The 23,770-nt window shown below is 42.2% G+C and overlaps 1 protein-coding gene across 1 annotated transcript in view; it reads left to right on the top strand.

Annotated features, from left to right (window-relative positions):
• The window catches only part of TMIE (transmembrane inner ear), a 37,761-nt gene extending 23,667 nt beyond the window's left edge, over window positions 1–14,094 (top strand). Inside the window, exons 3-4 of the mRNA XM_074573395.1 lie at window positions 9,053–9,202; window positions 13,751–14,094. Coding sequence (XP_074429496.1) covers window positions 9,053–9,202; window positions 13,751–14,094 — 494 coding nt within the window. The remainder of the gene's footprint in view (window positions 1–9,052; window positions 9,203–13,750) is intronic.
• Window positions 14,095–23,770: the final 9,676 nt, after the last annotated feature.

The following is a 23,770-nucleotide window of genomic DNA, read 5'->3' as shown; positions in this document are numbered from 1 at the left end:
TCAGAGGTGGGAACTGAGAGGAGAGGCTACACCTCAAGTTGCACCAGGAGAGGTTTAGCTTGGATATTAGGAAAAAGTTCTTCACCAAACGGCTTGTCATGCATTGGAACAGGATGTCCAGGGATGTGGCTGAATCACCATCCCTGGAGGTATTTAAAAGATGGATAGACATGGTGCTGAGGGACATCATTTAGTGGTGGTTTTGTCAGTATTAGTTTGATGGTTGGACTCGATGACCTTAAAGGTCCCTTCCAACCTAGACCATTCTATGTTCTGTGACAGCACAGATTAGGTCCAAATCTGGTTTTGATCTTCCTAAATCACAATTTTAAATGTGGGTGTTGGGATCCTGGATTTCATTGCTAGCTCTAGTTTGATAGAAAAGACAAGCCCAGCTTATTGACTATTTTTTGAATAATTGCCTGATAAGAGGTATTTTTCCTTGTTATTAAACAATCACCCTTAGATCTTGCCTCTCATAGCTGTGGTGTTGGCTCCTCCTTGTGACAGCTCCTCTCCTTGCATGGAGGAAATGGAGAAGGTTCAGGCCCAAATCTCTCAACCCTGGGTTGATAAATCCCACCCCTGCTCCCAGCCTTTAAGATGGGATCATGAGGAAAGAAGGTTAGAGAGCTCCACCCTAGCTTCAGGAGATATTGCACCAGGCATAAAAGACCCCAAGAAAGAGACAGAAAGCATAAGCAATCAGGAGGGGTTTTTTTTTTAAAATTAGTGCTTGTGTTAATTAATAGCTCAAAATTCCAGCCTAAACCTTTAATATGGACTTTGTCACTACGGTTCATCTCACCTATCTAGCGATGCTTCCAGGGTAGACATCTAGAGGTGACCAGGTGAGAGAACAAGTGGGAATAATTAATCTGTTTGCTTTAGATATCTACCTAAGCATGAGATGACCTGTGTCCTCAAGTGCCCTGGCTACCTTGTCTGGATCTCCAGGGAGCTCCCACTGACTACCTACTCCTTTTTGTCCCACACAATGTATCCTAGCTCAGAAATCCAACTTTGCTTAGGTCAAAATTTCCTAAGGAAACACTTGGTCTGGTGACAGGTCCAACCCTAAAGCGTGTTTTTCACTGGTGAGCTCAGAATAAATACAAAACAGTTGCTGTTAAAGCTGTCCTCCTTACCGGTAGACAGAAGAATAATAATTAAAAAAAAAAAAAAAAAAAGAGGTAGAAGGAGCAATGCAGGGAGTTGGTTAAATTTGTTCAAGCAAAATGCAGTGAATGACAGTAGAAGCAGGTTGGGAGAAAAAAATATAGACATCATCTACAGAATAAGCAAGTATTCAGTGACTCAATGATAATTAATAAAATTTAGTAAATATTATCAGAGCAAATTAATCAGTTGAGCAACACAGCTCAGGGTAATGCTACAGTAAGGAGTTATTTGAATGTTACTAGTGTGGGTTAGTGAGAGGTAGGAAGGTTTTTTGACCTCTGTATGCTGTCTTGGTGAGATGCTTGGGCTTATGTATGAAAACAAATGCTGAAAAAGCAAAGGCTTGCAGGAAGTAAAAGCCCCAAAATCCTAAACTCTGTTCCATGCCTGGAGAAGGGTCTTCAAACAAGAGTCTCACTGAACTCACTTGGTTTAGCTTGTTGGAAAGAAGATCAAAAAGGCCACTTGATTGCAGCATTGAAGGACTTCAGAAAGAAAAGAAAAAAAAAGGTATTAAGATCTTTTTAGTCTAGTGGATAGAGGCAAGCGCAGAGTCTGGAAATTAAAACCAGGTCAACTCAAATAAGAATTTGAGAAATAAATGTGGCAGGGAGGGTGATTAAACATTGCTGCACTCTCCACCCCTTAACAGCTCTCCCTAGAGTAAGGTGGGATTCAATCCAACTCAAGTTATTTCACTCAGGCAGTAATTAAACTTAATAACCTGTGATGTGCAGAGAGGTCAGATGATGTGATCTAATAGTGTGGACAGACCCTCAATTCCAGACACCAGGAAAATATCACATGTAAAGGAGTAGTTAAGCTCAATGGCTGAGCAAATATTGGAGCAGCCCTGACCCCTTGCAGCAGTTCTTTCAGCATATCCTTAAGGTGCTGTACAAAGGGGGATATATTTAAAAACACATTTTTCTTGAAGTCATAATGGCACAGCTACTGGGACTGCAATCTAGATCTCTTAATTCTTTGGCTCCTATTTTTGCCTGCTAGGAAAGTAGTACGTTAATCCAAGCACTAGATTTTCCATGAAGGAACAGGCATAGTGTAGGATAAAATACAGGGATAAGAAAGGTTTTGAGGTAGCATTCAATCAATATTCAACCCGTACTTTAAATTTTATATTTTTACCATCCATGTGTCTCTCTTTTCCAGAAGAAAGCAGATCCTGAGTCCCCATTGCCACAGTCTGAGCCATAGCCAGGATGTAGTTACATGCCCTGTAGGTGGTTGCACACCCTTTAGAGGTAAAGCCCCTTTCTTCTGAAGCCCAGTCCAGGGATGTCTTCTGAGGCTCTAGTATCTCAGCTATAGCTCTAGTAGCAGCTGTGGCACCTTTAAATGAGATGGTTCAGGCACCAGCAGCATCACCTGAACACTCAGGGTGGACCAGTCCTATGAAAAGCCACCCAACCACTAACTAATTTTCTTAAGCCTTTAGTTGCCCTCACTGATCATTGCATTATCACAATTAGCCAGTAATTAACATTGCCATGAGTAGCTTGAACAGCCAAAATATGCTACCTCGTTCCTTAAAGCATCATTGTAGTCATATAGTAGGCAACTTTCCAGGCTTCTCAAAGAGCATTTAAACACAAGTGCTGCAGTTAACTTGCCATTGAATACATCTGCATTAATTGCTTGCACTATTAACAATGGAATGGCTGCCTAATTAACTCAGAGCAGCACAGGCTACTTTGCTAAATGTTAATTAAATGCTTCATTGGCAGACTGTATTTTTTCAGCTTCAAAGGGAGCAAACCTACTGTGTATTGCAGCCAATTTCCATGCAATTTATGAAACTGTTCAGTTCTCAATCATAGCTCTGCTGAAATATTACACCAAGCAGTCTCTGGAGGAGATATTTCATTTACATCTTTCCCAGCTCCTAGGAGAACCAAATTGTTTCTTTCTCTTTTTAAGTTTTTCGTTTGGTTTGTTCTTTTTTTTTTTTTTATGTACTGCCCAGCTAAACTAGAAGCAACTATGTTACTGTTGATGAGCTAAATTCACTTAAGTGAAAACAAAAAAGAGACCATGAGCAGGGTAATTTGGCCACACAACACAGATATTTAGTTTAAGCCAACACAGCTCCCTTCACAGGCTTTTGTATGCTCTTAGCATGCTTCAATTATGAAACAAAATATTTTAGTTTAAGCCAGTGGGAGTAAACACACAGCCGTTATTTTGTCACAAGCATCTAATTGTTTATGGTGGAAATTATGCGTTTAACCTTTGCTCCGTGACTGTACTTCAGATGACGGTTTTTTGGGGGCCATTTCTCAGCTCCTCCAACCTGAATAGTATTGGATATGAATAAAAGGAAAACATTGCCTCCTGTGAAAATAATGAAAACATGCTAAAAATCCAGAAAGGAACAAGTTTCAGAGTCCTTTATTATTTCCAAGTCAGGGTTTTTTAGTATATGCTGAAGAATGAAAATACATCACTTACAATACCTCTTGTCATGATAGATAGCAAAAAGTTGACTCCTTTAAAATACCCATTTCATAACGGACCACCAAGTATTTGTTTCCTTCTTGAAAAATTACATTTCACATGCTCAGCCTGGCAGAAACAATGAAAAATTATCTGATACATCGTCAGCTTGAATCTTCAGTGTGGAAAGAGAACACCATGTGCAGGATCAGGCCTGACTTTTCAATTTAAAACAGAAATGTTCTTTCAGAATAGGTGGCTGAATTCAACAATGTACATCAGGTAGCTGACAAGGAAAAAAAAAACCATAGGTGAGAAAATGATTTTTTGAAGCCAAACAACAAAGTGATCCACAGCATGTTATCGAAAAGGAAAAAGCCTGGATTTTAATTGTGCAGGTCACAGAAGATGCTGATTATCACAGCATCACAAGGCTATATATAATTAACACAGAAAAGCTGAGAAAAGGGAGAGAAATGAAAATTATGACACCACGTTTTGCCATGCAAAGTGTCTGTTCTTCTGCTTTATGTAGTTTGATAGCGGAGAAACCATTAAATAATGTCACCATTTCAAACCTTGATATTTTCATAGACCTTCTATGGTGTTAATGGGGCACTGATACATCTTAGGGAGATTGCTTCAAGCTCACCAGGCATTAAGGTAATAGTTTACTCAGGCTGCATTTTGGAAGCCTTCTCAACAATTAAAATGAAAGCTGAAATCCTGGAAAGGAAAAGGAGAGACACAACATGAAAGAATGAGAGGGAACATTGTTTGATAACAGTGTGATTAGAGCACTCTCCTGGGGAATAAGAGAATTGGTGAATGTTTAACATAAAACAGGCATTCAAGGCTTGAAATCAGGTCATCTGCCAGCTAGAAGAAAAGCATAATAACAAATTCTCAAGTTAGATCCAAGCTAACTGGTTCCCCAAATACTTCATCCTATGGACCCAGAATCGAAAGTGATCAAGTTATTACTAATCAACGGAGTTGCAATTAATATTCCTGCATATATTCATATCCCAAACAAAAACTTTTAGGTTCAGCTACTTTCTTTGTACATATGACCCTCATGCAGGTTTTTAATGTTGGGGGTTTTTTTATGTTGCAATTCTTCTACCCTGAGAACATGGGCCTATCAGTTATTGTGCTCAGCTGATGCCATGTCACATACTAAGCTTTTGTAAGAGTCTTGCTTTGATGTTTAACTCTCATGGAAGAGACTACAGTCCAATTCTTGATCTGATATTGTATACGAATGGCTATTTTTAAACAGCAATCCTCATTACCAACCATCTTCACATGATGGCTAATTCTAACTGGCGTCAGACACAGCCAAATTGGTAGTGATGACGAGGTCTGAGGTGAAGACAGAAAGTCATGTCCATGAGTCAGAGTCTGCATCAATAGGACACATGACCAGGCACAGGCAACTCTACAACATCCACTGCAGCGGATCTCTGGGGTGGGCCAAGCATGAAAACATCAGCTTAAGAGTCATTCCAAGTGAAGAAAAGGGGAGCCTCCACTCAGGCTTCTTCTAACTCTTCCTTTGAAGGTCACCAGCTGCATTAAAAAGGTGGAAAGGGACTCTTTATCAGGGAGTGTAGTGGTAGGACGAGCGGTAATGGTTCTGAGGGGAACCTCTGAAAGAAGGGAGATTTAGATGAGATCTCAGGAAGAAATCCTTTACTCTGAGGGTGGTGAGGCACTGGCCCAAGTTGCCCAGAGAAGTTGTGGCTGCCTCATCCCTGGAGGTGTTCAAGGCCAGGTTGGACAGGGCTTTGAGCAACCAGGTCCAATGGGAAGTGTCCCTGCCCATGGCAGAGGGGTTGGAACTATATGATCTTTAAGGTCCTTTCCAACTCTGACCATTCTATGATTCTATGATTACTCGTCATCTGGCTCTGAACCTAGGCAGTCAAACCCCAGGAAGGGTAATGGTGATGAGGATGTTCTCAGGACCCTTACAGGCAAGTTCAGTTTCCCAGGTTGTCTTCAGAATGAAAAAAATTCTGCTTTTCCAGTGGAAAATAATGTTAATCTTGGCATCAACAAAAGACCAAGAAATATTACAGGTTATATTGCTTTGGGTTTACTTGATGGATAAATTGTCAGTGGAGCAAATATAATCTCACTGTTTTGAAGCATGACAAAACTTCAAATATCTACCAAGCACAACAGAAAGGATGCTAAGATAGCTCCAGACTTCTAATACGCGACAAACTTTTCACTATTAACTTCCAAAGTATGAGATCCACTTCTTCTGAGGGAACAATTCACATGCCTAAATGTAGATCTCTGACACTGTTTGGGAAGCTCTCAGGCACTTTGTCTAGCCTTTGACTATCACTACAGGGGGTGTCACAGCTCTTCCAGGGTCCTGGGTCACTCCAAGCTCTTTTTGTGGTTAATGGAGAGAAGGCAGCTGCAGAGAACAATTTATTTGGCATACTCTAAATTTCTGTCTTAAGATGAGATTAATCACCCTGTAGAGATGCTTCTTTCTCTCCATCAGTGATAAAGGGAGCCTGGAGTGACTGTCTGAGACTGTAATCCCTTCCTTTGGGACACACAAACCAGAGCAGATGAATTCCACCAACTCTCTCCCGTGTCTGACCTGGAGGGAAAAGTAAAGATATCAAGCAGGCAATAACTTCCCACTAGCAATAAAAGGATCATTCCTGGCATCAGTTTCAGTTTCCTAAGGCCCCTGTGCTAAAATCTTATTCACTGGCCTGTCCTTTTAAAGATATAATGGCGTTTACTTCAATACTTAGCTCCCTGCATGACTAAGCACAATTTACAAGGGGGATGTAGATTAGGAATAGCGTTGTATTATTTTCACATAAATCTCTTGCTCCAGTGGCTGGTTATGAATCATTTCACATCCCAAGACAACGCGTACCTCAGTGTAACACTTCTTCTCCATTAGAAAGTTAAACAGCGAGCCCAGCTCATGATTGTCATGTAGCAACTACCATTTTTGTCCTCAGTAATTGTAAAGAAGTGGAACTGTGAGAGATACAACAACCCCTACTCCTTCCTGTAGGGCTAAGCCAGCTACTGTGATATTGACAGGCATTTTATCCTTGACTTTCAAGGGCATTGACCAATCTCTTTGTGCTTTACTCGAAAGCTGACAGTCTTATCGTTTATCAATCTCCAGGTGCTAATTTTCCTGGCAAATTTTTCTGTAATATGAGTAGAGGATTCCTGGCTTAGCTGAATTCCAGAGTGCTTTTAGGAAAACAATAGATCTTGATTTAAAAGTGGTTAGAGAAAAAACACGTACCCCATTCCCCCCAGTAAATTATCTCTATGGTTGCCATCACTGTTAAAAATGCATATTTATATCTAGTCTGACCTTGCCTTGAGTCCTCACCCAGATACTGGGTATTTTTTTGTCTGCTAGCCTGAAAAGGTCTGTGCCATCCATTGGTTGTGGTGTAGCTGTAGCAGGTTCTGTGGGCGGGTGCATGGTGAAATTCTGCTGCCGCGAACATCGGCACAGACCCAGCTGTGTGCTTTCCAGATGTGGTACATTACACACCTGCAAGCTGCCCGTGTTGTGCTGCCAACAACACCACATGGGTGCCTTGTTTTCCTTTTGTAAGATAAGGAAAAGCTCAATTACCCTCAGCTTGTGCTGACCCTCGTGGAAGAGCAAGGATAAAAGCATCTTGATTGCTTCCCCAATTACAGGTTATTACAATTTCATGGTGTTTTAGGCAATTCAGTTCAGCTTCAGTTGTTTTGTCCTGTTGTGACATTTAGATGGCCCTGAGTGTGATTCCACTACAACACCTCTGCAGCAAACTCTTTAAGGGGAGTGATATTTTTGGCAGCAAAATTCAGCAAAGGGGTAGAGGAGCTGCTACACTTTGCTTGGTAACTTTACACCAACCTCAAAATGCTGAGAAAGGTATTTTACTACTTTCTTTTTCTCTTTTGTTATACAAAGAGGTCATGCAGAGATTGTTCTTGGTTAACGTGATCACTTTTTACTTAGGAGAGGATGGACAGGTACAGGACAAACTTTTAGGCAGTAAAATTTACACCAGCAAATGCTCTATGTGCTGGTGCTGTGAATGCAGTTTGCAAAATTTTTTTTTTACTCCTGGTGAATGAGAAATACTCACACTTGGAACCAAACATACAGAATATTTCTCTCATTTCCTTGGGTTAGTCTCAAAGGTCTAATACGTTGCTCATGGTGACTGGGCAGCTCCAGTTAAAATAGGAGACGGAGCTTGCAAAACAACAATTTTCCAAACACAAGGCTCTGCCTGCCTGCAGAACCCTTTTCCATAATGTATATAAACAAGGTTAAGAATTTAGGTAGGCTGGAATGTTGAGCTTTTATTTAGAATAGAAGAATCCCTCAAACTATTTTAAGGATGCCCACAAAAAAGCAACTCAAAAGTTCATAGACACCATGAGATCTCATGCTTCTTGACTTGTGTTTATGGCCTGTGGGCCAACTAATTTTACAATTATCAGTTTCTGTGTCTCACTGACCTTTTCCCTTAAGTTGCTTTGTTGTTGTCAGAGGTAGTACATGGATGATCTAATCAAGTCTGTGAATTTCTAATGTAGCAAACCAACCAGCAGTGATTTCATTACAGTGAATTGTCTGAATCATGATTAGATTTTCAGATGGAAATTCTGAAGTAACGTATAGGTTTAAGCATGAAGGGAATATATATCTTACTAGGAGTAAAAGCATCATCTGCATCCTTAAGTCATGTAAAGAAGCCTAGCTCATAGGAAGAAGCATGATGGAATAATAAGTGCATGATGGGGGGATTTAGGAGATCTGGGTTCAATTCTTGGCCTGCCCTAAATGGATTTGGATGAAAGTCAATTAAGGCATGTATTGAGCTCTTGTTCTGGATCTATTTTGAAGGGTTCCATGCCAAACTTCTCATTGCTTTCTTCAGCGGGAAGTCCACAGCCCCAGTATCTACCTACCACAAAAAAAGAATTGCTAAGACTCATTGTCAGGAACCTCTAGCAATAACACAGTGTTGAAGGGTGACAGTACATCTTAATTGCTGCTGTCATTTCCAAAGAGATAACGAATTTAAGTTGTTGATTCTCTGATGCTCAGAAACACCATTGGTGTATATGGTTTAAGGTAACGGTTTTCCGTTAGTAGGAAGGACGTGCTCAGTTGAAGAGTGGTAATTCTTTATTTTCAGACAATTCAATTGTTTTAGACTGTGTGACCATATCCCTCAGGCAGGTACTTCCACTGATGTAAATGGCTACAGGTTCCTACTGGAAGAAGCTCTTCTGAAATTAATTTTTCTTCCTGCTGTCTCCCTACTGCAAATGGGTCAGCCTGTACTAGAGAGAGATCTGCTGACTAAACTGAATGCTCTTGTTTCCCTCTCTCCTTTCTCAGTTATCACACTGTGCTGTATCTTCAAGTGCCGGATTCCCCGGACAAAGAAAGAGATTGAGGCACGGTATGCTCAACGACAAGCAGCCAAGACATACGCAGATAAACTGGACACTGTGCCACCACTCAATGAGCTGACAGAGATTCCTGGAGGTACTTCCCATACCCACACCTACACGAGACCCATCTCTTTTATTGGCGTGGTTTTCTATATGCATGAATGCAAAGGGATAGGTCCTCCCTTAGTGTAAATCAGTGTGTCTCCTTGGGCACAACCATTAAGATATTGCCATGACATGGTAAACACCTCCCATTTGCATGTACTAAACCTACAGCATTTGTGGAAGCAGGCATGGTCATTTAGATGAAAGGGACAGTTTCTCCAATGGTACAAGTCAGGGTCATTCCTTTGAAGTTCGGGTTTAAAATTTCCAGAGTCTGATTCATTTTAAGGACCAGTTCCTGGGTTGGGGTGTGGTGATGGTGTCAGTAGGAAAAAAAAAGAGTTGTTAGAGTTTCACATTACCCATAAATCTCTTGCCCCATTTGGATGGCCAAGAGTATTTCTGTCACTGCTCTCCTCTCCTCTCACTCATCTTTCCTGATTCTGTACCCTAGGCTCTACTGAAACTCTCCTTACTCTCTCTGGTCATGTCCAGTCCAGACCACTCAACTCTCTGCCTGTGGTGAAAGAAGAAGATGAAATGGCCCTGCAAGGAAATTAGGGGACTGCCTTCCTGTTTGTCTGTCTATGGCTTCTCTTTTCTGATGAGATCCATCATACCTTGGACTCCCTGCTTCTCAGTTCCCTTTCTGCATTCTGCCTCTGTTTTCTCAATATCTTTTTATGAGTTTTTTTTCCTCTTTCCTGTGTCTCTGCAAGCACTGTGGTCTGTAGCTTCATAGAAACTGAGAGTTTCCTTGACTCAAAATGTGATGCTCCAGCCCACGAAACTGGTGAAAGAGGCAGATAACAAGATAACATAATTGTAGAAATGTAGTCCTACATCAGCAAAATACAGAACTAAGTGCTTAACAGTAGGAACTTGCACATACCTCAGTATTTCAGAGGTGTTCAGACTTCTGACTATGCCTACACTATAAACAGAGGATGCTGAGATCACACTCTGGAGCTGAACCCAATAGGCATGGATAAGCCCTTGTCCACACACTTAAATTCTCTTAACCTAATTTAAAGTCAGAAGTCATCCGAAAGTCTAGTTAATGCACTTACATTTATGAGCAATCACACATGGAAGTGCTTAGTGTTGTATCCTTCAATTTCCGGGCTCTCTAAGGACCAGCTATCAGTAGATCCCAGAGGGTGTGAAGGATCATGCCTGTAGAGAGCAGAAAGCCAAATTCACTCTTTTACTTCTGCATCTTCTTCCTGCCCAGCTGTTACTTCTGGAAAACCAATAAAATAAGGATGAGAATATCCAGAAGAGATGGAGGGTATTTGGGCAATGCAAATAAATTTTCATCTCCTGTAAGCAACTTTACAACCCACAAACATGTACATGTGCTCCATCCAAAGGCTGGCTATTTTGGGGTAGATTTAATCAGACCATGCTAAATTATTGCAGCATGAACTCATGAATAAATCTCCTCAAGAAAGCTATTTATGGGAAGTCAGCTGCGCCATAAAGACTACCCAAACTTTAATTCAGCTAAATGTGTAAGTTGAATAGTTGACCAACCTTTGACCTTTTGAGAATCCCAGAATTACGGTCCTGACAAGGTGCAGGGCAGGAGGCTGGTGGATAACATATTGCTGAGTGGCTGCTGATGTCTGGTAATGGTTTATGAATCCGTGTGCTCTGAAGCTCCAGGTCCTCTAAGGTCAGATACACATCTGCCCACGTTGACCTGAAGGACCTGGTACTGGGGTGGGAGTCATCTAACCACAAGTAGATTATCCACATCTACGGAGAAACCTACATCAGCAATAGTTGTCCCAAATTTATCCCTTTATCCACAGTGGAAAATAAAAAGGATGTGATTCCTTTCATGGTAGGGTGGGGGGTGCTAAACTGGAAGAGGTAAATTGTGCCTTAAAAATGCCTGTATGTCTCCAGTCTTGGGAACCCAAAAGGACTGACTCAGCTGTCAGTGCCTGAAGTGTTAGAAGCAAAAACTGTGTGATCAAACCCCCTGGCTTGTCCTCCTTCTGAGATTAGTGTGCATCCTGTCCCCAAAAAAAGTTTCACTACATGATTTAGGCATTACAATGGAAAGTATGCAAAGCTTTGGGCTTCATCTCTGTGCTGTTAGTTTCATCTGTACAGAGTGTGATGCTCTGCCCCTGACATTTGGCAACCCACTTTGATTTATGCAGTCATGAAATATAATGTATGTGTTTGACAACTATTTATATACTTCTACTGTGACAATCCCTGGTAGACCCAGTCAAGGCCAGAGAGATGACTTGAGTGATTTCAGTTACTGAGTGGCCATTAAATGCTTAAAAAATTTCTGTAAGTGCCAAATGCTATTAATCATGAATATATTACAATGCTTAAATGCTCTCCTTTCTTGGCATTGTTTTACCCAACTTCACATTTACTTTGATGGAATATTCTTACTGCCAAATGGTTCTCCATGTACTTTTTTGAGTATCATATATGGCAAGCCCTTTTATTGCACATAAATAAAATGGACTTTAGGGTTCAGTGTATAAAATGTTATACGCAAATTGAGTCATTTGTGCTCTGTCTCCCAGTCTGTGGGATAAGTACAAGCAGGACTTGGCCTTTGCTCTAGGTGGAGATGTCCTGTCTGGGTCCATGGCCTGGGAGATCTTCAAGTATTCTGGTCCAGCTGACGTTTTTGAGAGTTCACCTGGTTCCTGCCATATTTGTCCAGGAAGCAGACAATGTGGTTGTTTTTTTTTTTAATTCTTCCCTCTCCTTTTTTTTTTTTTTTTTTTTTTATGAAATGTCAGGACTTTCCCTGATGTTGTAAGAGTCTGTATTGTTCTACTCCCATTTGTATGTACAAATAAATTGCCAGTTCCCCAGGACAAAGGATGATATTTTATTTCAGTGTGCATGCTGAAGCAATATTTTAGGTAAACGTAACAAATCCAGGTTCGATTTGCACCTGTAATTCATTGCTGCAATTTGGAAGTGAGACTAGAGACATCCATAGCAATGGAACATTTGAGCCTACTTAAACAGATTGGAATCCAATGGCCAGGTAAGGGTTGAGACATCTCACCAAAGGCTCATGCCAAATTACCTCCTAAGTCACTCCCTGTGAAAAACATGAAATAATTTGACTTAACCTAGGTGCCAGCTGAAGAAAGCCAAACAGTGACCAATCATCCTCCATTTGCTGAGGTCACTCCCAGCTGATTGCTACATCTTGACCAATTTTAGTTATTAAGTTGTGTTAACATGGTTATCTACTTACATTTCTGAGTCCTACTGGGGATTTTCAGAGGAAGTCATGGGAAACTTAATACATTTTTACTTGTTTTTGCAAAACTTTGTACTCTACCAGTCTTGAGCAAAGGAAAAACTTTCCATAAGAAATATAAGAAATATGATCTGTGTTAAAGCGTCAAGTTGCATCTTGAGGTGAGAGTTCAGTGCATCAAGGTCTGAGGTCAGAAATACTTTTGAGAAAATTAACCACTTCTAGCAGAAGAAAAACAAGAAAGATGAGGAAAAGTTTTCTGCTACCAAATTCTGTGTCAGAATAACTAAAAGTCTGTAGACACAATGGTTAAGTCTTCTTACCTGAAATGTGGACACTGAATCCAAGATATTCTTAAGTAATAATATTTCATAAGTAAAGATATTATAAGCTTCCTATAACTAATATGGCTTGTGTGCTAAAACATACCAAAACAGAGCTCAGTATGCACTCAAGCTAATTGCTATACGCCTGTGGTATATTTCTGCCATCAATTATAGTGGTGCAGGTAGGAAACCAGTCTCATGGTAACTGGATGTGGACAGGACATAAGCTAAGCCTACTTTTGATGAGGCTCTGAGCAATCTGATCTGGTTAAAGATGTCCCTGCTTACTGCAGGGAGGTTGGAATAGATGACATTTAAGGGTCCCTTACAACTCAACACATTCTACGATTCTATGATTTGTAGTCCTGTGCTGAGCAAGCCATCTTCTGCTTGTCTGACTCTGAGAGTAAGCATCCCCAGCAGAATCCCTACTCTCCACTCTCAAGCTGCAGAAAACATACCCCATAAAAGAAAGCCAAGAATTAGAAAAGCCAACCAACAACAACAACAAAAAACCCAAAAAAACCAACCAAACAAACAAACAAAAAAACCCCCGAAACCAAGCCATGTCTGTACTGAATTGCATGAGAACTGTTTCTGTTGCTTCTTGTAGGAGACAACTCCACATGAATGTCTATTTGGAAATGCTTATGATCCATGCTTATAATGTTCATGGATCAGCTCCTACCAACAGAGGCTATTTCCTCCAATAGATCCACAACTCAGCTCTTGAAATTACTAGTTCTGCTTTACCTTCTTTGTCTGTCCTCTCAAAACAAAGATATGAAAAGCTGGTAGTCAGTGAGGAAAACAGTTGTATGGACAAAGCCCCAGCAGAAGTATTTTCCCTTTGTCCAAGATTTGCCAGCAGAGAGCAGGAGTTTTGCCCTCTTCCTGGCTAGTGTCAACCCCAGTTAACTGCTTTCCTGTTTTCTTTTTCTGTCCTTGCATACAGCTCAGGTTGCAGAAGAAAAAAAAGAAGAAGTTCCCACTGTATCTGGAAAAGTGGACAAGGCTCAGGGTAAGAAAGATGGATCCAAAGACTCCAAGAAGAAGGATAGTGAAAAGGACCAGAAGGAAGGATCCAAGAAAGAAGGGAAGGATGGGGTGAAAAAGAAAGAAGGAGAAAAGGGAGAAAAAGGAGAGAAGGGAGAAAAGGGAGGAAAGGACACTACTGACAAGAAACAAGGTGGTGGGAAGAAAGGTGCAAAAGAAGGTGAAGCAGTAAAATCAGGAGGAAGCAGCAAAACTAATGGCAAGGCTGGTGGGAATGCCAAAGCCCCAGCAAAGAAGAAGTGACCTTGCTGAAAGACAGTGCTGGCTGGCTGTCAGGGAGGACACTGTCAAATTGCTGTGGGTAGAGCTCTGGGAGCAGACAGGATGTGTTGTCTCCATATACTCAGGCTGTTGAGTGCCACTGAATGTACAGATTTATTACCTCTTTAAGACCAAGCCACTGGGGTTTTTTTTGTCCACCAAACGAAAACCTGGTCATTTGGATACACAGTATCTTGTAAATAAAATGCATGGTGCAGAGCTACATGATAACAACAACTGGAATCAAACTGCAACCTGGAGTGAGGATCAGGGCTTTGAATATACATGGCAATACAGAGATGAAGATCTAAACTAATGGGAGGACATGATTAATTTAAAATTTGTTCTTCTTGAGGACCTTAAGGAGTTTGTACTCCTCCTAAATGGGATTTGCATGTGTGTAATTTTAGGGATTAAGTAAATTCTGAATGCTGAAACCCAAAGAATGGAGTTTTCAACACTGTAGCTCACGTATTTTCTGAGACGTGGCTTGGGCACATGGGAGAAAGCTTTCCTTCCTTCTCAGATGCCTCTTTCTCTGGGCTGCTGAAGAAAACACAAAGAACTGTGTATCTCCCAGAAGATTTATCCACCTTTTCCTCTTTTCTGATGAAAGACATATAAATCAGGCTGTAGGAAGATGTGCACAGAATAAAAAAAAAGCAGACTGCATCTGTGCTGCCATAGGCAGTAGCTGTCCTCAGTTCATCATCTCTTCAGGAAAGGCAGAAGATGACAAGAGCCCACTGGGATGACGGGGACTGGAGATGCTCAGCATGTTGCAGCAGAAACTCAGGGTCTCAGGGGAGCAGGGCTGAATGCATTCATGTCTTTGCTCTCTCCCTAAGCAGTTTTGAAAACAGGGATTTCGCAATATTTTCATGTGGCTGCTGTTTATCTCACCTGGAAATATCTTGGAAAGTAGTTTTATCAGGAGCAGCTTTTATCCTAGTGTGTTTTGTAAATATCTCAGCAATTTATGCCTTAAGATTAACAGCCATAGGGTATTTAGCTAAAAAGCTAATGGGGGATAGTTTGCAAGCTATTCTGATGACTAAAGCTCTACCTATTGTCCCTGCTGGATACACCAACGCTGAGTATAGACACTGGCATGGATTTGTCTACTCCATGGGGCAAGGAGGGAGTTATCTCCAGTAATTTATTCAACTGAGGCCCCATGAGTTAGACTTACATTAATCCAACTGCTTTCTATTTACCCTGAGTTTTCAACACAGAGAGTTGATCTATCACTGTAAAGACATTTCTCATTTCTCCCCCCTTTCTTTTCCCCCTCTCTCCTCTCCTCCCCAACCCATCCTGGTAGAAAATGAACCCAGCAAAAAGAAGAGCATGTTCTGCTGTGTTAACGAGGTCAGTAAGCTCATAAAAAGACCAGAGCAACTGAATTGGTGTAAGACTTGAGGAGCAAAGATGGGAAAGATGTCCACAACCACAGAAATATTTACTAAGACCATGAACGGTGACAGTTCACTGCCTCCAGGTGTGATCTGCAGTGCTAGAGGAATATAGAGAGAAGTCAGGGTCAGAAATTCTGCCCCATGTATGCAGACAAGTGGTTGGAGCCCTTAATCTCTATCTGCTGCAATGATATCCAATGATGGGTGTGGATAGGTACGTAATAGACATCTGTGTTTAAGTCTGAATCTCAGTCCCACCCCTAATTTTTCAAAGGCTGAAGATGTGTGGGGATTGTCACTTCCACGCAGGAGCAGAGGACCTGGTTTCGATTCCCTTCTCAGCTGAGAGGTCTCAGCTGTCCAAGTTTATGGTTCAGGACAGCTATTGGGCTGCAAGTAAGAGCAGGAAAAGGATTTTTAACCAGTTTTTCAGATGGAAGAAAAGGGAATCTAAGAGTCATACAGCCAGGTGGGGAGGAGGCTACCCTGCAGGAGCACAGGTCTGTAATCTAGTCTATGTATGTACATTCATGTGCATCACCTGATGAGGGATCAGTTCATATTAACACACCTTCACTCAGGGACCTGCAGAGGCTCCTAGTGCCAGAGTTAATGGAGGCACATTGATTCCAACACACAGAAACATGATGGGTGTCAATCGCTATATTCCAATTACCTGCTTTCTGCTGTTCTCTCCCAGTTTAATTGATTTCTTTCTTAAGGAGCCACAAAGAAAATAAAGTAAGAAAGACTTTTAAAATTGCATTCAGGCCATATTCTTTGCCTGTGTGCAGAGATGTCACTCCTTGGGACCTGCACAAGGTTGCATGAGCTCACTGTGTATTATATGGGGCCTGAATGGATGCTCATGTCTTCTAAACTTCAGCTCATGGGTAAAGCATCTGTGGGATGGGATGCAGCTGTGATTTGGGCAGGAAAGACTCTATCCCTGTCCTGCAGCTGGAAACAGGGTGTGGTTGCGTTAATCCTGCTCTTAATGCTCTTTAGGATGTGCAGAATGAGGATACTGACTCAGCCTGTACCTATTTGGTGAGAAGGAAGAGGAGGAGATCTATTCCTGATCCAAAAGTTTCAATGAATATAATATGCCCCTTCACTTTGTCATTAAGCTCACTGTCACAGAGTAAAATAGCTCTTTCCTTAACCCCCTCCTCTTCAATACAACCACTCACTCTCTCACACCAAAAGAAAAAATCAAATAAAAACTACTGCATCAGGACTGCCACAGCCTTTGCAATTCATCTTAATTTGTTTCTGCCAAGATCAGGCAGCAAATACATTCAAATTCTTATGTATCAGATCACAATAGTTTGTAGTCATGTCTTACTGAAAAAAATGATGTTTTGTTAAAAAAAAACAATGTTTCTCCTCTGAGAAGGACCAGCCCTGGGTCATCTGAGGGGATTTATCAAGTTGTTTCTACATTGTCAGAGTGACGGTGCACAGATGGGATAAAGGGAATACATTACCGGGGGCTGTGACTCTCAGGGAGACGTTCTGCCTAACAAAACTTATGATGTCTGAAGTGGGCATGGGAGGAAGTAAATTTACAGGCATGGTCCAAAACTGGTGCGTGTTTTCCCCTAGTTCATGTTACAGTGGTCAGGTGGAATTTGCAAGCCACGGTGGGTGTAAAATTGTGCTGCTGGAGCAGAGCACACTGACCACCAGCACTTGGGAGCTGCTTTTTACACCACCAGATGGAGAAATTGTATTTGAAAAATTATATCCACAGCTGCTGGAGCTTTGTAAAATGAATCATTAATGACAAGATTGGAGATACGCTGATTTCTCCAAAAACATAAGTGAGACAACAAATCCCAGAGGCCAAAAGCACAATTTAAGACCCAAGGCTCAGAAAGCCAGGTAGTAATGACAGTAGCTCTGTTGTCATTAGATTAGCCTGATGGTTTGTGTATGGCAAGGGTGGTGTGGAGAAAACAAACCGAGATACTACAGAGCCAGGATGAGGAAGGACTTGCACGATCTCCTTCTTGACGTATTCCGTAGCTTTCCACTAGAGGGGACCTTGTACTTGCTCTGTAATATCTGGAGACAGTTTTAAAGGTAATTTGTTCTGGATATGTTTTGCCTTATTTCTGGTGTTAAATCAAGCTTGGCTTTGGTAGCATCTCTTCCTTGGTCTAAAGAAGACTTTCATGGCATTGGTTTATCTACCTGGGCCATCATATCTTCTTCCAGTATTGTTCTTCCACTGGTTAATAGAGGTAAGAGTTCAGCTGATGGTAGCTTAATACCCCAAGGACACGGTTGATGTAAGAGACATCAAGAAAATAATCATCGACTTTGGTGGATAAAACTTAAGTCCCCCTGGCTAGGTGTCCCCTGGGACTGAGGTGAGGATCATAAATCTGGACGGGCAGGTTGATAGAGCAGAGGGGAAGCTGAAGTTTTTTAATTTAATTCCTGGTTTCTTTGGGAAAGAAGCCCATGGAAAAGTTGTCCTCATTATTTTCCTCCTGCTGACTTTTCCTTGTTGGTTTTGCTTTTAGTGTTAATGAAAAGCAGTGAAAAACCAAGCATAGGTTCTATAGGTTCTGACCTGATCCGCCAGGAGATACCACATACTAGGTGCATCTATTGCTAGGAAATTTCATGATACCTTTTCACCATTAAATTGTAGCTTTCTCCAAAGGATTAAATCCTCCGGAGTAATTACAGCTGTCCCAGAGGCTCTCAAAGAAAAAAAAAAAAAAGTCTTTTTGATCTCTATCTGTGTACTTTCTTACACAGTGGGACTCTGAATAAGAACTGCTGTCTCTTATTGATTTCATTACACAGATCTGAATATTAGAAGTGTCTTGGCTCTGCCTTCAGAAAGTAAACTCCTTATACCCATCTCCCTTTTGAGAGGCAGCAAAGAAGAAATATAGATCACCTGTGCTGTCCTGATCACCTGGTTAGACCCATGGAGAACAAACGAAGTCTTCACTGGGACTGGGAGATTCCCCGTTCCACCAGGTGACATGTGGAGTCCCAACATGAGGCAGAGCTGTTAAAACCATGGGGTTTTGCCTTCCAGTGGCCAAAAAAAGAGAAGGATCAACCCCCAAATATTTCCAGGACTGGAGATGAAGCTTTTAATCTGTAGGTCAGGCTGGTCTTTATGTTACTGACATGGATGGCCATTTTCAAAGAGTTAGGGTTTTGTAGGCTTAAATAAAAGGGTACTTTTCAGAAATAAAGAGCTGTGAAAATTTTCCTTTCTTTTTTTTTTTTTTTTTTTTTTTTTGTGGGGGAGGAGAGTGGAGGGAGAAAGTGGGGTCCTTCGAGCATGTTTCTGCAAAAACACCAGCCAGCTAAACGCTCTCATGAAGTATAACTCCCTAAGGTATCACAGAGATGTATCAGACAACTGTGAGACAACTCTGGCTCTCTACTGTTCCTAATTTCACATGGCATTTTGCATGGCACTCCCCTCATTTTTACACATAGACCCAAAACACTTTTATGGTCCTAATCTTTTCTGGTTAAACAAAATACATCTTCTTCATTTGCTGAGTCCATGATGAACTGAGTCCCTAAGTCTGGACTCCTGCAGACTGAGAAGTGTCATGCAGGGTAACTGGGACACAAAAAGCAATCTGCTTAATGTCAGAAACAAAATAGGGGACAATAGATGAGACCTGAGCACTGATCTTGTGAAAGAGGGCTTTGTGCATATTTCCTTCTTAAGATGCTCCAGGGATTTGATCTAAAATAATAGTGGTGAAGCCTCCCTGAACTTCACTATCTTCTCTTACCATAAAACTGCCTGTCAAAGCAAAGTTATTTGCAGGGAGGTCATAGGACACAATAGAAATTCTCCTATTCAAGACACAATAGAAATGCATGTTCACTTTCAAAATCTGCTGTAGAGAAACTGAAGAGGTGATACAATGCACTGGAGGAACTCATTTTGCTTTGAGAAGAGTGAAGGGAAAAAGGAAAACAAGACACAAAGACTTTGGTAATTTGCCTTTCCTTGGGGTCTTACTCACAGCTCTCTTGAGTCTGTGATTCTAGAGAAGAGAAAGTCTCCTTTACCTCTAGACAGGGAGAGTCCTCCAGAAAATCTTCAGTCCATACTTGATTTGTTCTTTTTTTCTTTTCTGGGCATTTTTGTGCTACCATCCAGGACAAGAGGCAGGGCTGCAGGGATCTTTGGCTAGTCTAATGCTGATGGGATACTGGATTTTGGTGGCCTTTGGATAGATAGGCTGTTCTTATGATCCTCTGTAGTGTGTCTTGTTTGCTGCCTGGGGTCTGCAGCCGTTTGGGGCCATCACTTCCAAGCACTTTGGTGGTTGGTCCTGCCTTCCTGTCTCTAAAAAACTGAAACCCATTGTGGTGAGCTGTACCTGATTCCATTTCTAGCATTCAAAGACTTCTTGCCATCCCCTTGCATACAAAAAGTCTGTCTGTGGCTGACCATAGGAGCTCCGGACTGTTTGTGCCTTGGTGTGAAGAGGGATGGCTTTGAAACAAAACTCCTTGAAGCAGAAAGTCAACTCTGTGCTTTGTAGTAAGGGTCTGTCCCTTGCTATTTGTCCCTCCTATGTAATGCAGTGCTGCTCTCCCTCCACTCCAGCCTCAAACTGCTCAGCCCTGAAACTCAGTCACATCTTTTTCTTTGCTCAAGAGATAGAAAGTAGCTTATGGGGGGCTTTCTTCATAGGCAATGCATTCAGAATACCAATTTAATGAGTTTATTTTACAGGCTTTCAAATATTCCCTGGCTCCATGCTATCACACAGTGGTGTATCTTACTGATGCCAATGCTTCCATATGGGGATTATGATTTTTTAAAATTCCTTTTAAACATCCCTGGAGACTTTATTAAGACTTCCTGTAAGAGGACAGGGAGTCTAATACAGAGGGAAAGAAACAGGAACTTCGATTTTCACTAGAACAGGGCTTGACTTTATAAATGAAACACACTCATGCTCTCCCCCACCCTGTCCCCATCCCATTTCCCCCCTCCCCAGCCCATAAAACAGACCCTGGGATCAATGCCCCATGTGTACAGAAATAAAGACTAATCGTTTAATTTCTGTGGCTTTCTGTCTGATGAGTCGCCGAGCTGGGAGAGGGACAGAACTGCTGTGTAGGGCATAAGTCCTATCCTGGCTGGAATGTGCAGTCAGGGGCGAGCTGTTGGGGACAGCACATACATGGACAAGGGGGAGGACACGTTCACTGAGGGTCACTTGTGTTGTATGTTTCTGGTTATTAATGAAAGGGCTTAACACACATTTCCCCTTTTCATTTTCTCTTTTAGTCAGAGAGGTGGAAAGCTGGGCTGAGCTGACCCACTGGGTGGTGGCATGTCATTGAGAAGGAGAGATACCAGGCAGATGCTGTCCATGGCAGTGTTGTTGGGAAACCTGGGGAACCTCTCTCCTGGGGAATACAGACCATAAGGCAACAGCAAACAGAATCTGAGGAGTATAAGCCCTTCAGCTGCATGAAACACTTTCCAGGAGATCTGTGTTCTCCATGGGACCATCTTCATTGTGTGCAAGAAACAGGCATGGATTTGATTGTCCCAGACCTTTTTTGGGGGGATCAAAACCAACCATCTCAGATGCATGTTTAGAAATATAGCAGGCATTTGTTGCTATCCATTACCACACTGAAGACATAAGGTTGAAAGATAGAGTCCAAAAGAATAGTTTTTTAATGCTGTCTCTGTTGTGATAAACACCAGAGTCTTACAAGCTTTCTACTGCCTGCCATCCATACCAGGCCTGAATCACAAGTTCTCCCACACCTCTAGGTGTACACCCCGAGGTCCTTCTGAAATCGCATCTTCCCTGAACAGGATGAATTGCATGATGGATAAGTGAGTTTCAGGCCATGTAGCCTTTGAGCTCCAAGGGGCAGGAGAGGAAGGAACAGACACAAGTCAGTATGGACACTGCAGGGGTAGAAGCAAGCTGACCTCTTCGCAAGAATGGTCCTTATCAGCCCATGAGGGGTTGTTTTAACAGCCGGCTGTGAGGAAATGAGCTGGATGAGGAGGCTGTGAATGCAGATTCCCAAAGGCAGATGTGCAGCGTAGGAGTCCAGCCTGCAAACAAGCCGCCTTCCGGAGAGGGTTCCCTGAACCACCAGGACCTGGGCCAGAACTTGCTTTAGGTACAAGCAATTGTCTGGGGCCCTATAATTTGCAGGGCTGGAAAGACGTGACCCATCCAAGCTTCCATTCCTAACAACAAACCAGCAGTTTGTGGTGGCTGTGCTGGATTGTGCACCTGAAAACACTAGAAGGGAGATGTCCACAGTGGATATGACATGGGGAAGGGGGTAGGACTTTGGTTTCATGGGGAGGGGAGCTCGTGAATGGGTGAGAAGCATGGGACAGAGCCTGATTTACTGAGGGAGGGTATGAGGGACAGGGAGGAAGAGTTCAGAGCCCTGATTTGATCAAGTTTAGGTGTGATGCGATCAAGAAGGGCAAATAAAGCTTTTTCATTTTGTTAAACAGTTATATTTGCTTTTCATAGAATCATAGAATAATTTAGGTTGGAAAAGACCTTTAAGATCATCAAGTCTAACCATTAACAAAACACTGCCAAGTTCACCACTAAACCATGACCTTAAGTGCCACATTCTATGTGTCTGTTACTTACCTCCAGGGATGGTGACTCAACCACTTCCCTGGCCAGCCTGTTCCAAGGTTGATGAAAACCTTTTCTGTGAAGAATTTTTCCCTGGTGCAACTTGAGGCCATTTTCGCTTGTCCTATCACTTGCTACCTGGGAGAAGAGACTGACCCCCCCACACCTTGCTACGACCTCCTTTCAGGTAGTTGTAGAGAGCAATAAGGTCTCCCCTTCAGCCTCCTTTTCTCCAGACTGAACAACCCCAGCTCCCTCAGCTGCTCCTCCTTAGGCTTTTGCTCTAGACCCTCCACCAGCTTCATGCCCTTCTCTGGACACGCTCCAGCACCTCAATGTCTTTCTTGTAGCAAGGAGCCCAAAACTGAGCACAGATGAGAGTATGCACCTCTAAATCTTGTTTTGGATCCTAGTTGTCTTAGCCTGGCTCCTTCCTGAGGTGTGTAGAGTGGAGAAGGGACAGCAGGTGAGACAGCTGTGTAGCTGCAGGGGAAAAAAAACCTCCCACAGAACTGGACAGCAATAGGGAAAAAGCTAGAAATTCAGAACTAGACAATAGGGAAAAAGCTAGAAGTTCAGAGCTAGACAGTAGGGAAAAAGCTAGAAATACAGAACTAGAGGGAGCGGACCTGCAGCTTTGTCTTCAAAAGTAACAGTGTGCACTACGCCAGACAGCTCTGAAAGGGCAAAGAAGTCAACTGATCCAAGGAAGGAGATAGTAAGCAGCCTGACATATACATATGGAAAAAATTTCTAGGCAAAAAAAAAAAAGACCCAGACATATGGTAATAGTAGAAGCATGGATGTACGCATCCAACAGCTTGATTCTCACAGTCCAGCTGTTATGGCCATAACACAATGAATGCAGTCCAGTTTACGGTAGACACTTGTCAGCTCCGGGCACAAATCCTGTTCTCATTGCACTCAGAGGATGCACCTATGCTGGTAAAGAAATGAGACCAGCACCCATTCCCTGCCCCAGAAGCCTTCTGCCCCACCAGGGTGCCCATCCACATAGCTGAAATCTGAAACGGTCTGGTTGCATCCCAGTTGCGCAGTTGGAAGGATTCCTGGCTTGTGATAATGCCTGGACAATACCCAGGAATTTTTTTGGAATATATTATTTAACCTGGGCCAAAACCATGCTAGAGACTGAGGTAAAAAATTAACAGCATAGGTGGTATTAGAAAAATGTTTGGCCCACCTCCTGATCTTGTTGAGTTGCTGGTATAAAGACAGTAAATAATAATAGTTCCAGCAACTGCTGATGGAAGTTGCAGTTGATGGCAGACCCCACATACGTGGGGTTGTCTCTTCTTTTGTGGGCTTGTTAGGTATGCTGTTCCCTGATAGTTTGGGACAAAACCTTTGCTTTTTGTACAGTGCTTTACACCATTTCCTGCAGAGCAATGTAACATCAATTCTGCCTTAGCTCTGTTAAGGTTCCCCACCACCTTTCAGAGATATGCCCACGCTACAAATTTCTGCCTTTCACAGAATCATAGAATCATAGAATCATAGGGTTGGAAGGGACCTCTGGAGATCATCTAGTCCAACCCCCCTGCCAGAGCAGGGTCACCTAGAGCAGGTTACACA

The sequence above is a fragment of the Larus michahellis genome, chromosome 2 (assembly GCF_964199755.1).
Source record: "Larus michahellis chromosome 2, bLarMic1.1, whole genome shotgun sequence".
Taxonomy (NCBI): Eukaryota; Metazoa; Chordata; class Aves; order Charadriiformes; family Laridae; genus Larus; species Larus michahellis.
Note: the sequence above shows the minus strand (reverse complement) of the source record. Positions and strands in the feature narration are given on the sequence as shown.